At 35.0% G+C, this 15,599-nt stretch overlaps 1 protein-coding gene across 1 annotated transcript in view; it reads right to left on the bottom strand.

Annotated features, from left to right (window-relative positions):
* AXIN2_1 (Axin-2) overlaps nt 1-15,599 on the bottom strand; it is a 45,236-nt gene that overhangs the window by 3,650 nt on the left and 25,987 nt on the right. The window contains exons 5-7 of the mRNA XM_051210139.1: nt 14,756-15,144; nt 6,152-6,647; nt 1,045-1,368 (exon numbers count right to left, since the gene is read on the bottom strand). Of these exons, the coding sequence (XP_051070103.1) occupies nt 1,045-1,368; nt 6,152-6,647; nt 14,756-15,144 (1,209 nt within the window). The remainder of the gene's footprint in view (nt 1-1,044; nt 1,369-6,151; nt 6,648-14,755; nt 15,145-15,599) is intronic.

The following is a 15,599-nucleotide window of genomic DNA, read 5'->3' as shown; positions in this document are numbered from 1 at the left end:
TGTCAAATGCTTGTAATTCAAGTATCCAAATATAATCCAATTATCTGTCGTGAACTGGAGATGAGAAAAACTAGCTAAGATTCAGAGCAAGATAGACCATAATAATAATGATAAAACACTCCAATTCATGTCATATTACAATTTAATGTGTAGCACTTAAAAATTCAAACACTTCATATCCCTCTTTGTCAAGTATTTTAAATGGTCGAGAGCTATAATTTGTCCATGTATTTAACTGAAGCATCTTATTTCTACAAAAGAAAAAATAGCGTCCATACTTTAAATTTCATAGAAACTAGTGATAATCCTTCATGACAAACTCTTCTTGATCAAATCTACATACCCAAACCCAGTTTTATGGTGCGGGAAACAAAATTACATTGCTTAAATCTCATCATGTTTTTTATTCTTAGAATTAAACTTTGTCTTACTCAATGAGGTCATCACTATGAGATTCCAATATGTGCATAGGTGAATACAATTTGACATTTTTATCCCCCCCAAATGCCCTGGCATGGTCGAGAGTGGAGTGAGCCCGCCCTCCCTCTCCAAATGCTCTCACACAGCCGCACATATACAGCTTCTGCCAGGGAAGTCCTACTCACTACCCTCTCGTGGTGGGGGTGTTGTTTACGAAAACGAGAAGACAAAAAGTGAATGTCCGGCGATTTAACCGGATTCCAAACCAATGGTGCATATGGGCTCCAGTATCCTGAAGGAACAAATGGAGTATGAACCAATCGTTAGTCATCGGTTACCATGGGACTGCATCTCCTGACGTTGTTCCACTGCCTTGTGGATTAGACCTTTAGGTCGAAGGCTCGAGGAGTGACCCCCTAAGAAAACCACCTGCTTCGGTTTGGGCACCCGGGCAGTATCACAGTCCATACACAAATATAATGATGATGAAAATGTGTGCCGCATATATAATAAATTTTTATCCTCTATATTTACATCTTAGAAACAGGGTCATTTGAAAAAAAAAGATTCAGTGAGCTTACAAAATAACAAGCACAGAAAAAAGTGACTATCATAAGAACTTACCGATAAACACCTTTTTTAGCAATCAATTGTTTAAATTGTCCCAATGTTAACAAAGATTGATTACTCAGTTTAGTTTGAAAATTGTCTACAATTTCTGATTGATCATTAACTTCAACAAATAGACCAGAGGAAGAAATGGAAGAAGATGGAGGTGGATTATGTGAACCACCAGTCCAAACAGTTCGATAAGGAACAGGATCATCGCATAGATAATAGCCGACAACTAATCCAGGACCTGATGAACCAGTTGTGGAAGTAGTATGGCAACTCTGTTGCATCATTCCAGATGATGATGAAGATAATTTAGAGTCCAAACGTGTACTACTAAATTTTAAAAAAAAGTTAATAAAATAACGATTATTTACTATTAATTTAAACACATAAACATTAGTACAAGGAGGCAGAAAATAGAAATGCACCACATAAATCATTCGATTTAGGTGAGGGCTGAGATACTGTCTGGGTGCTCAAACCGAAACAGGCGGTTTCCTTAAGGGGCCACACCCGGAGGCGTTGACCTAAAAGTTTGATCCACAAGGCAGTGTAGTAACGTATAAAGATGCAGTCTCATGGTAGCCGGTGACCAATAATTGGTTTATACACATTTCGTTTCCTTAGTATCATGGAGCCCATATGCACCATTGGTTTGAAATGAGGGTTTTCCAACCGCCCTAGGTGAAACTGCATATCTACCAACCCGGTTAAAGCGTAAGCAATAGTAATGCCCCGAGAAGGCAGTAAGTAGGACATACCTGACAATGGCTGTATCGACTTGACTTTGTGAGAGCAACTAGAGAGGGAGAGTTGACTCTCTCCACTTTCGGCTGTACCAAGGCATTTGGAACGTGAAAGTTTTTATAAAAATAATGCTTTAAACCTCAAATTTTGATGATTAAAACGCTTAATTCAATTCAAAAATAAACAAAACTACTCATTATCATTTAATAAACCTTAAAAATCTTTACTAGTGCAACTAATAGTTAGTTCACTTGGTATTGTTTGGCTTGTATCTTCTCATTGAAGTTTAAGACTGTAATTGATCAATCTGCTATTGGCATATGTGCATACTGTGCATACCAGTATATTCCTTTATAAATGCCTTTTCATTCTGTCCTCTCGAATTTTATTGTCAATGTTTAATCTTTCTCATAATTGTTTCTAGATTATAGGTATAGGCTAATGCCCTGGTATGGCCAAGAATGGGAAGAATTCAGCACTCCCTCTCCAAACGCTCTCACACATGGTCATATCGATACACCCATTAACAGGGAAGTCCTAATCACTGCTTTCTCATGGCATTACTGTTGTTTACGAAATTGAGAGAATGAAAAGCGAATGTCCGACACATTTTAACCTGGTTGGTTAACAACAATTTCAATCCGATACACTGAAATCATGTCAAATAATAATAATAATAATCAGTCAGTCAGTCAGCTACAACGTAGGACCAGGCACATATATACATCGGTTCAAGTTACCATACCTCATTAACACAACAAGATGAACACCAGATTTATAGAAGTAGTTCATTCAATGATGGTAGTGATATATAAAAGAAAGATTGTTGTTTTATGACTCAATTTTGAACTAGTTCTTTAGAGGATTGTTAATTGAAAGATGAATAAATACATTGTATCAAACATAAAAATTTTATTCAATATATCCATATGTTGTTTGATAAATTTAAAACTGACTATTATCATCATCATTGTTACTATGTTGTGTTTTTGTAATCATGATTTGGATAAGTTTTTGTGATGTTCTATTTATAACTTTAGTTTTAAGCATTTAAAACCTTGGCTTGATTCAGTGGTTCAAATTAGTTGATATTTGTCACTGTTAAGTCGGCTTTCCGAGAACTGCAACGGAGCCTCCAGAGACCCTAAAGGAGGCCAAGATTCCTAACCAATCAGAGCATCATGGTCAGTCAGTCAGCTACAACGTAGGACCAGGCACATATATACATCGGTTCAAGTTACCATACCTCATTAACAACACAACAAGATGAACATCAGATTTATAAAAGTAGTTCATTCAATGATGGTAGTGTGTGATATAAAAGAAAGATTGCTGTTTTATGACTCAATTTTGAACTAGTTCTTCAGAGGATTGTTAATTGAAAGATGAATAAATACATTGTATCAAACATCAAAAATTTTATTGAATGTATCCATATGTTGTTTGATAAATTGAAAACTGACTATTATCATCATCATCATCATCATCATCATTGTTACTATGTTGTGTTTTTGTAATCATGATTTGGATAAGTTTTTATGATGTTCTATTTATAACTTTAGTTTTAAGCATTTAAAACCTTGGCTTGATTCAGTGGTTCAAATGAGTTGATATTTGTTACTGTTAAGTCAACTTTCCGAGAACTGCAACGGAGCCTCCAGAGACCTTAAAGGAGCCCAAGAGTCCTAACCAATCAGAGCATCATGGTCAGTCAGTCAGCTACAACGTAGGACCAGGCACATATGTGCATCGGTTCAAGTTACCATACCTCATTAACAACACAACAAGATGAACATCAGATTTATAAAAGTAGTTCATTCAATGATGGTAGTGTGTGATATAAAAGAAAGATTGCTGTTTTATGACTCAATTTTGAACTAGTTCTTCAGAGGATTGTTAATTGAAAGATGAATAAATACATTGTATCAAACATCAAAAATTTTATTGAATGTATCCATATGTTGTTTGATAAATTGAAAACTGACTATTATCATCATCATCATCATCATCATTGTTACTATGTTGTGTTTTTGTAATCATGATTTGGATAAGTTTTTATGATGTTCTATTTATAACTTTAGTTTTAAGCATTTAAAACCTTGGCTTGATTCAGTGGTTCAAATGAGTTGATATTTGTTACTGTTAAGTCAACTTTCCGAGAACTGCAACGGAGCCTCCAGAGACCTTAAAGGAGCCCAAGAGTCCTAACCAATCAGAGCATCATGGTCAGTCAGTCAGCTACAACGTAGGACCAGGCACATATGTGCATCGGTTCAAGTTACCATACCTCATTAACAACACAACAAGATGAACACCAGATTTATAGAAGTAGTTCATTCAATGATGGTAGTGATATATAAAAGAAAGATTGTTGTTTTATGACTCAATTTTGAACTAGTTCTTTAGAGGATTGTTAATTGAAAGATGAATAAATACATTGTATCAAACATAAAAATTTTATTCAATATATCCATATGTTGTTTGATAAATTTAAAACTGACTATTATCATCATCATTGTTACTATGTTGTGTTTTTGTAATCATGATTTGGATAAGTTTTTGTGATGTTCTATTTATAACTTTAGTTTTAAGCATTTAAAACCTTGGCTTGATTCAGTGGTTCAAATTAGTTGATATTTGTCACTGTTAAGTCGGCTTTCCGAGAACTGCAACGGAGCCTCCAGAGGCCCTAAAGGAGGCCAAGATTCCTAACCAATCAGAGCATGATGGAGTTTTCTAGAATGTCAACATGGCGTGCTACTATTGGTCAGTAGCATAATATATCTTTTAGTAGATTGGCCAAAATATGATGTTGATTTAACAGATGTTAACATCTATAAATACCCGTGTTTTTCTGTACAAAAATGAACCTTTGGAGTAAAGTGTTTTTCGCTTATTTTACGCCTTTTTCTCTCGAGTTCAAATCGCTGTATAGTTCTAGCTTGTGGGTTATCAGAATAGCTTAGGAACCGAATAAAGCGTTCAAATTAACAAGACTTATCAGTCACATGAAGATATATCTACAGTTTTTGAAGAATTAATTCTTCCTGTGGGATTCGAACCTACGGTACACATTAAGGGATTTTACCATCGAACTTCTTGGGAATGGAAATTGATCTTATGTAGTAGGACTGAGATATTAACACTGTTTGGATAGTACTAATAAATATCCTGATTACTTAGTTCTTCGTGTTAGTTAAATTATATGGATCAGAAGGTCAATCATCAACTACATGTTAGAATCATACAAAAAACAATATTTTTCTCGAGAGTGTAGACACATTACTGACAAAAATCAACTAACTGCTACTCCTATTACTCTGGTATTTGTCTTGAAATAATTCTATCGTGTTGTGTTAATGTGGTACGGCAACTTGAACTGAGGCATGTGTCAGATTTCAAGTTGTGTATAACTGATCGACTGATTGAACTAACATGAATTTTGATTCAATATACCGTAGAATAACACATGTTATTTATTAAACCACACTTAACAAGTGCTGATAAGACAGTTGTTTATTTCCTAATTAAAGTACATCGTATATCCTGGGACCATCGAGTAAGTAATGCAGTTGTTAGGAAACGGGTACTAGGTAAGGATGGCAAATCAATTGATGACGTAGTGAAAATTCATCAGTTGAGATGGCTGGGACATGTGTTACGTATGCCCAACCACCGACTGCCTCAACGTGCGATGTTCAACGGTATAGGAGTAGGTTGAAAGAAATCTAGGGGAGGCCAGACCAAAACATAGGACAAATCCACGAAGTCACTGACAAGTGGACCGAGTCATGTTGGTAGGTGTAGACTATCTGGTTGGGATCCGCTAGATGATAGCAACCGATGGTTAGAGACCCTGAATGACATGGCTCAAAATCGTTTGCAATGGCGCAGGTGCATACACTCTTTGTGTTCTCCCAAATTCTAATCTTCTGAATTCCTCATGTCCCTTTCTTTTTTCTCTTTCCAAATTTATTTCACTGGATTATACTCTTTAAATAACATCTCCAAACCCTAATCTTTCTGATTACTGTTCATACTCTTACCACCTCTATCACTACGGGATGTGAATCGACAACTGCATCTCTGTGCTAATGTGGTATGGCAACTCGAACTGATGTACGTACGTACGAAGTTCTACGTTGTTACTGACTGACTGACTAATTAACGTACTTTCGTTTATAGTTCTAAATAAGTGCGACGAGACAGCGATGATGATAATATAATATTATGATCGTGGAAAGGTAGTTAGGACCCTTCATTGCCTGCTTCAGTGGTTGAAATTCGAATATCCTATACCATTAATTAATAAACAAGTTATATTATTACTATTTGCCAACGAATAAAATATGGTAGAGAATCAACTAACCTTGTATTATTTTCATCATGATCATCATCGTTTTCGTCCAAATCCAGTCGAATATTGTTGTTCAACTCCAAACTATTGTCAACATTCATTGAATTTTTAGGATTCTTATTATTAGTACTACTACTATTAGTAGTCATATTGACATTATTATTACCAATACGATGTGCGCTAGATTTCCGATGACTATGATGATGATGATGGTGATGATGATGTGATTTTCTTCCATGTGACGATGATGATGATGGTTCTTTACCATTTTTATTAATCTGTGCTTGTGAATTATCATTGGACAACAACACAGCATGATCTGAAGATAGAGATTTTATTTTCTGCTCATCATCATCATCATCATCATTAGTAGTAGTAGTAGTAGTAGTAGTAGTAGTAGTAGTAGGTCGAAGTGGTGTATGTAAAGTTTCTGATGAATTTTGTTGCAATTGTAACCAGTGTTGAAGTAATTTACCACTTGTTGGCTTTTTACAATCATTATTCACATCTATTAAAATAAACATACACATGGCTGAAATTATAATCACAGTCAGAAAGATTGAAGAAATAAATTTCAAATCTTTTTTCATTTTAAGACTGAATTTGAAAATGTAGCTCAAAAAGTAGCCAAATGAGGATTTCTGTGTGTTTTTCTAAAGAGTAGAGTTTAGTGTTATTACGCACTTATTCAAGTTGAATAAGATGTAAAGAAGATCGAACTCAAGTTGTGGATGGCTACCAGTGATAATCAATTTAGAGCCTGGTACATATATATATATGTGTGTGTATTGGCCAAAGTTAGGGCCAGAAGTCGAAATAATCATCAGTAGCAATGAGAATTTTTTTTAAAAAAACTAAATGTTGAAAATACGGTTCAAGAGTCCGGAGTGAGAACGTATCTATGCGAGTATTGGAATTCAAGATCTAGAAGAAGATAAATGATGAATATATCTGCTTCATTCAAACCGATCTCGACTCACATCATCCAACGTCTCTAACCGCTGGTCATCGTTATTGAGCGGACCTCAACCAGGTAGTCTGTATCTGGATCAGACACTAAAAACACGTTTTGATTTAGCCACCTTCTTTTTCTCACAACTTAGTCCTGCTTCAACAAGCACTGGATATTAAAGTAGACTTTGGTTAGGTATACACGTAATACATGTCCCAACTAATTTCAGTAGGTAAAGATTGACAACCTTATCAATCGATTTGTCATCTTTTGTCTAATGTACACTATCCCTCATCTTCCAGTGGTTACAAATTAATTCTAAATAAACACTTCACTCTTTTTACTCTAAACTGTTCTTATTTCTCATTTCGTGTATATGGATACAATAATCAACATAGAAACAATCTAACAAGATGATTTCGCTTAATTTTTTTTAATATTCAAAACATTAATCAAATATGTTCAATCTACTACTACTTTGTAAATGTATATACTTTTATAATAATCTATCAAGTTGTCACTATATTCTATTTGTTTAATGATTCTGATTGCTTCCACATCATTTGGTGTATTCACAATAGTTATATCCGTATTTGGTGCTTAGGACACGCACACACACACACACACACACAGAGGCTATATGTATGTATCTATGCACATATATTTGGCGCCACAAATAAATTATACATTCAGATTGTATAATTGTTTTAATACTTTAATTAAAAGTTGTTTTGTTTTTTTAAATTCTCTTATATAAGGCGAATAAATAGTAAACATTCATAAATAACAAATGAACATGATAAATTTGAACAAAATTAATGTACATGAATTTAATAATTAAGACAATGATAATTAGATGGCAATCAGTCAGTCAATGTGTGAGAAAGATAATGAATACCCCTATCCCAGAAATGCCCTGGTACTGCCGAGAGTGGGGAGAGTTAGCTCTCCCTTTACAAATGCTCTCACATGGGTCACGTGCATACAACCACTGACAGAAAAGTCCTAATCACTGCTTTCTCATGACATTACTGTTGTTTACGAAATTGAGAAAAAGAAAAGCGAATGTCCGGCGCTTTAACTGGGTCGATGGACACAGAGGATTCATCTAGGGTAGTTGGAAAACCTTTATTTCAAACCAATAATGCACATGGGCTCCAGAATCCTGAAGAAACAAATGGCGTATGAACCAATCGTTAGTCACCATGGGACTGCATCTCCTAACGTTGTTCCACTGCCTTGTAGATTAGACCTTTAGGTCGAAGTCTCCGGGTGTGACCTCCTAAGAAAACCACCTACCTCGGTTTGAGCACCCGGGTAGTATCTCAGCCCTCACATGAATTGAATGATTTATGTGGCGCATATCTGTTTGTTGTCTCCTTGTACTAATGTTTATGTGTTTAAATAAATAAAATAAATGAGCGAATCGCTTCAGGATTTTGTATAATTTCAGAAAACCGATAGTTCTACGCCAACTATTGGGACATTATTGTTAACTCATCGTCACTTACAGATTGGTGTATTTGGCTTATATCCACTCTGTGCATGTTTATGTTACTATTAAGTTACTCATATTCAAGTAGAAGAGGAGTTCAAACTTCTAATGTGATAACTGAAAGTCAAATGTCTAAACCAGTGAAAAATCACTTCATAAGGATAAACACCGTTCCATCTATTTTGAAATATACACAAATAGAGAGTAACCTTTCATCACATTATATAATAAATGTTTCTATAGAAAGCCTACCACAGACAAACCATAAATGTTTGATAAGTTAAACCTATAACACTATTTATTTATTTATTTGAACACATAAATATTGGTACAAGAGAGCGCCAATATATATGCGCCACACAAAACAATGAGAATTCGAAGAGAAATAGAAAAAAAAAGAGAACAATAACGAAGAGATTGGTGTAAGATAGTGTGGTAGTAACGAGGGAACGCAAAGGTACAATCGGAAGAAATCTTTCAGGTAAGGGAGACACAACCACTTTTTATGAAGAAAGTAAAAGAAGATTACAGCAGGATCGCCACTGGCTTCTATTCTGAGCCATATCTGATAACGTCTCTAGCCACTGTGTTGCACCTATAACACTACAATGAATCAATCTTATCACACACAACAAAATGAAAGCGGAATGAAGCAGAATATAATCTTAATGAGACCAACTGTAATATCAATATTGTTGTTCATTTTCACATTCATAGTTTATATTTTAACCATAGTAGTACACAACCATAAAGACAAGTCGAATGCTTTAATTTAACAAGTAATTAGCTCAACACTAACACTAAGTTACCTTCTATTTAAGGATGAATTTTAAGTCATAATAATCCCTCTCTCCAACAAAAGGTAGTGGTTTTGTTGTTATTCTTATTATTATTGTTCTATTCAATAAGACAGTATATATAGGTATTTCTTTTTTAATGTATTTTCCATTACATAACAACTATGTTTATGTTTTGCTTATTTTCACTATAAGATAAGTGAACATGCACATGGGCATTTGAACATACACAACAACCTACATGTACACAAATGAAAAGCTATCAATTTAGTGTATGTGGTGTATTGATGTATGAAAGACACAATCACAAATAAACAGACCAATATGAAATATAGGCAATTGATCAATGATGATAATGATAACATGAATAGGTATATCTTTAAAGTATTTTATTTATTTATTTAAAGACATAAACATTGGTACAAGGAGGCACCAAATATATATGCGCCACATAAATCGTTCGACTTGTGTGGGGGGCTGGGATATTGCCCTGGTGCCCAGACCGAAGCAGGTGGTTTCCTTAGGGGGTCACACCCGGAGCCGTTGACCTGATGGTCTGATCCACAAGGCAGTGGAGCATCGTGAGGAGAGGCAGTCCCATGGTAGCCGGTGAGCAACGATTGGTTCATACTCCATTTGTTCCTTCAGGATACTGGAGCCCATGTGCACCATTGGTTTGGAATCCGGTTGAAGCGCCGGACACTCGCTTTTCATCCTCTCATTTTCGTAAACACCCCCGCCATGAGAAGGCAGTGAGTAGGACTTCCCTGGCAGAGGCTGTATACGCGTGGCCGTGTGAGAGAATTTCGAGAGGGAGGGCGGGCCCACCCCACTCTTGACCATGCCAGGGCATTTGGGGGCTGTTTAAAGTATTTCCCTTTATAATGTAAGTCATTATGAAACAAGTAAATAGATTACTGTAGTTAATAGTGTAAATTAAAATGAGTGAATATAAGACTTCAATAAGTTACCTAGAGTTTGAAAACCGAATGCATTAACTACTACTGAGAGTGCCTTGTGAAATCAATCAGTTGCTGGATCTGAGGATATCAAGGATAAATTCCGAAGTAAATGAGGTAGATCAATTATAAGAACGATGTAGCTTGATGTGTTGTAATAGCAAAGATGAGAGTAGATCAGAAATATGATTATTGAGAACTAGGTATGTAAAACTTGATAGTTAGGGTATGTACTGGTAACTAACCAGTACAATCCAATATTGAATATAGTGTCTAAAAGTCAATCTATGTTGTGCAAATAGATGCAACAGCTATGTGTTATTCTCCAGTTGTCGATGGTATCCCAACTGATATCAATCATTAATAAATACAACTTATAAATGTTCAAAATCTACACAACTACATTCATAAACTTGATATTATTCATGATTTGGTCATCATCAGCAAACCTATCACCAACAATTATTATTGTAGACTAAGGAGAAGTATATAATTATGATTGTACACTCTTTTGCTTTTCGTGAATGAATCCGCCGTTCAGAAAGAGATCTCTTCACTGAACTACAACACATTATTTAATGCTTTGTAATTAGTATTAATGTTCACAATATGAAAATGGTAAGAGTTTCTCTCTAACACACAGAAAACAATCATAATCCCTGTATTCTATTCTATCTATGATGCATAATACACACAACATCAGTTAGTCAGTCAGTCAGTCAGTAACAACGTAGAAATTCGTATGTACGTACACACAACATGTACTACTGACACTATCAACATTGGATACCGGCCAGCTCAGTGGTCCAGTAGGTTAAGCGTTCGCGCGCGAGACCGAAGGCCCTGGATTCGAATCCCGCGAGTAGGATCGTGGATGCGCAGTGCTGAGGAGTCCCACAATAGGACGAAACGGCCGTTCAGTGCTTCCAGGTTTTTAAAGGTGGTCTAACATCAATCGCTTCATGATCTCAACTAAGAGCTTAATAATCTCCACAATCCCTATACTAACAATTCAGTCAGTTAGTCAGTCAGCAACAACATAGTAATATATAATGAAAATTTTAATTTATCTTATTTAAAAAGGTTAAAAGAAACAAAAATATCAAAGAATTTAAAGAAAAAAAATTAGTTAATTATCTATAACAATCACACAGATCATTTGTTCCACTGTTTCCCATTCATTAATCTTTACTCTTTCCATCATCCCCCAACCTTCTTAACTCTTAACATTAAACATAATGATTACATCTAAGTGGAGTTTAAGTATTCACTATTATCCCTTCGACTTTTACACTACCATTTCTGTGTTAAAAATAAAAAAAGGTAAAATTTTGAGGAACGGATAATGAAAAAGAAGAAGAAGAAAGAGAAAATAGAAAAAAAGGAAAACAAACGAATTAAAAACTAAAAAACATTGTTTCATTCATTAAGTATATATATATATATATATATATATATATATATATATATGCGGATGTATGAGAGAGTTAGGGCGAATCAGTGGCGGTGAATATCATAAAAGCAACATTGTTAGTCTATATATATATATATATATATAGGACAGAAAAAGTACATTGAAACCGAAATAGATTTCATCAGTTGTTAATTCCTAAACAAACCAAAACCAACATAGATACACATAGAAACACAAAGCAAATAGAACTATTATTGAAATGATCAAAGAAATTACCGACATAATTAATAATATAAACTTATAATTTAGTATTAGATGTAGACGTATATCTTCTATACGTCGACAATACATGAAAAGTACACAAGGATAAAGACAATATCCGGAGAATTGTATGTATGTATGTATGTGTATGTGTGTGTATGTGTGTATGTATATAGTCATAAAGAATAAATAGACACCGGTATTCATCACATCAACAAATAAACAAATTAAAAAAAACATCAAAGTAAATAGGACGGTAAAAAGTGTTTTCTATTGGACAAATAGTAAATAACAAGAGATAAACAAGATAAACTATTCCATATACACATATATATAATATGGATATAAAGAAGAGAAGAAGAAAAAACACAGTTTAGTTAAAAAGAAGCACTTCAAAGGGACTATATAATTCATAATATAAATGCAAATATGAATGGAAGAAAGAAAGAAAGAAAAAAAGGAAAAGAGAATCACAAACAGTTTGCGGCTTCTTTTGAAATCATTTATGTATATCAGTATAGCAACAACAACAACAACAACAACAACAAAATAACGACAAGAGAAAAGTGAAAATAGAAGAAAATTAATCTCATTACTATACAATTACAACTACTGATTATGATGATTATATTTCATTTATATTATTACTATCATTTAATCTCATATCAATAAACGAATCGAATAAAAGACAACCTCTATATAAGAATAATAACTTTCATTATCTTCAACAGGTATACAATATAGTATAGGGGTTGTGGAGATTATTAAGTTTTTGATTGAGATCTTGAACCAATTGATGTTAGACCATCACAATTGAAAACCTGAAGCACTGGACGGCCGTTTCGTCCTATTGTGGGACTTCAGCAGCTAATCCTTGTCGGGTAGAGACAGTTATCTACTTAGGTACAATGGAAGTTGGTCGCGCAATTTCGTGGATTGGTTGATGTTAGAAACTATCACCATTGGATGCCGGCTCAGTGGTCCAGTTGGTTAAGCGTTCGCGCGCGAGACCGAAGGCCCTGTTCGAATCCCGCGGGCGGGATCGTGGGTGCGCACTGCTGAGGAGTCCCACAATAGGACGAAACGGCCGTCCAGTGCTTCCAGGTTTTCAATTGTGATGGTCTAACATCAATTGGTTCAAGATCTCAATAAAATAAATATACAATACACATATGTACTTGTTGTGTGTAAAATAAAGAAGAAAATTGATATTACACTTAATTGTTAATATCTGTGATTGCCCAAAGCCGTTAATCAGAAACAGTGAATTATCGATCGGATCCACGACGCATAAAACACATGCGAGCAGTCTCGAGTTCTGATTGGTCCTGCTTCCTGCTTAGCCTAGTTAGTTAAGTCCAGAATCCTTATATTTCAAACATACTGAGTTTATATACCAATCAAACAGACCACAACGTAGCATAAAGTAGAAAATAACATTTGGCCAAATGTGGCTGTGAATGTGGGAGGCAGTGACTAATAGACAGGGCATAATTTAAGAATGGTAAAATGTATAATAATGGGTTCATAGGTCAAAATAAAGCTTATAATAAGAGGAAGGTGAATATGAATAGTCTAGTTATTTAACAATTATACGATAAAAATATACTTTTAGTGTTGGTCCATAAAAGGATCCCAGAGTTACCATTCATTATGTTTATCGGGACCTAAAAATATCACAAGGGGTTTTGTGGACATTATAGTAATTTCAATAATTGAGATCATAAGTCAATTGAAGCTGGACCACTATAGAAAACCTGGAAGCAATGGACGGTCGTTTCGTCCTATTGTAGGACTCCTTAGCAGTGTGCATCTACGATCTCGCCTCTCAAGATTCCAACACAGGACCTATCAGTCTCGAACCGGAACGGCCGTCCAGTGCTTCCAGGTTTTCCATGGTGGTCTACCTTCAATTGACTCATGATCTCAACTATTGAAATTTAAGCGTTAGTTATAAATTTTTCCATACTTTTAGATAGAGATGAAATTCAGGACATAGTCGCGAATACTGACAAGAGCGGTAATTTAAAAAAAACCACGAGAATAATATTATACTCTATGTGGAAAAACTAGTATATGTTTGAACTCAGTTGCTTAAAGCATAATAGATTAATACTGGAAGTAATGGGTTCAAGTGTCAATGTAAACATCAGTAACAGTGAGTTATAAGCATACACAGATACCATGTCCTAAATGGGACGAGATGCTAGGTCGTCTAGAATTTTACTGCTTGACTACATTCCAAAACAAACACTCAATAAATTTTCTACTGACTAGCTTGGAGATATGATTCCTGAAATCCTAATCAAAAGTTGTAACCAGTGGAGTGTGAAGATGTTAGCAGAAGGACAGATATAATTGAAAAGATCTAGACGACTCCTCAGTTGGATTGCGAATACATTGAATTCGGGAACGATGATAACTGGATCTTGGCTCAGTGGTCCAGATATACTGGGTTGCCGACGAAGTAAAAAGGTTTCAGGCTCGAATCTTTTCGGAATTTGGATTCCCATCGATCAGGAAGTACAAATTAGGATGAAATCATTGACAATTACTTCTTAGTCAAAGAATCTTGCATTTGTTCCGGATCCTCACACACACAATCCACATTTTCAAATATCTATTCAGTTGGATGGTTGTGTTGAGGTTAGTTAGGATTGATATTAAATAGTTAGGGGTGGAATTGTTCAAAGAAGAAAAACGTACATTCATATAGCAATCAAAATTTCATAACTTACCATATTTATAATTCAAATCATTGATCATCAATTCTGGACAGTGAGAATGATGGTGAAGAAAATGAGAATGACGATAATGATGACGAATGTTATGATAATGATGATGTACTGAAGAACATGAATCACATAAGTGTAAATCATTCATAGTATGTTGATTAAACTGTTGTCCAGTTGTTGTCTGTTTCGAATCAAATTCATAACACGATGAAATGAGGCAGTTTGTTAGAGGGCACTCACGTGTATAAGTAGTAGTAACACTATTGTTATTATTATTGTTATTATCATTATTGTCGTACATGGATTTTGACGCAGAATGGGTACGGTTTCCTCGTGGAGTGGGAAGATGTTTGTCCTTGAAATTAGGATTTGTTTGCCAACTATGAAGGCTCCTATAATAATAATATTAATAATAACTAAGCTGAAGTTCACAATATATAAATTCCGACTAAACTAAATACAATTATTTAGGGATTTTATTTCATAACAAATAATCAGATTGCTTCAAAATAGCTCAATAGTAAAGACTCTGACTATGAGACAGTGGTTTGATTTTAAAATCCCATGAAGAGCAACAGCCTCTCCGAAATTCTAGATATTTCTGACTGACGTGTACCAATTAGACCGAGAGCTTCACAGTCCCTACATTAATTTGTCCAGAAGCTGAGGACTTATTGTTAAGGAACTTGATATCAGCCCATAAAGTCACTAACATCTGATCTGAGCCATATTGGTAGATGCAGACTGAGTGACTATCGTGACCAACATTTAGAGACTGTGGGTGACATGGCTCAGAATCAACCACAATGGCGTAGGTGTATACGCTATTTGTCTTCACTTAAACCGT

The sequence above is a fragment of the Schistosoma haematobium genome, chromosome ZW, assembly GCF_000699445.3.
Source record: "Schistosoma haematobium chromosome ZW, whole genome shotgun sequence".
Lineage (NCBI taxonomy): Eukaryota > Metazoa > Platyhelminthes > Trematoda > Strigeidida > Schistosomatidae > Schistosoma > Schistosoma haematobium.
Note: the sequence above shows the minus strand (reverse complement) of the source record. Positions and strands in the feature narration are given on the sequence as shown.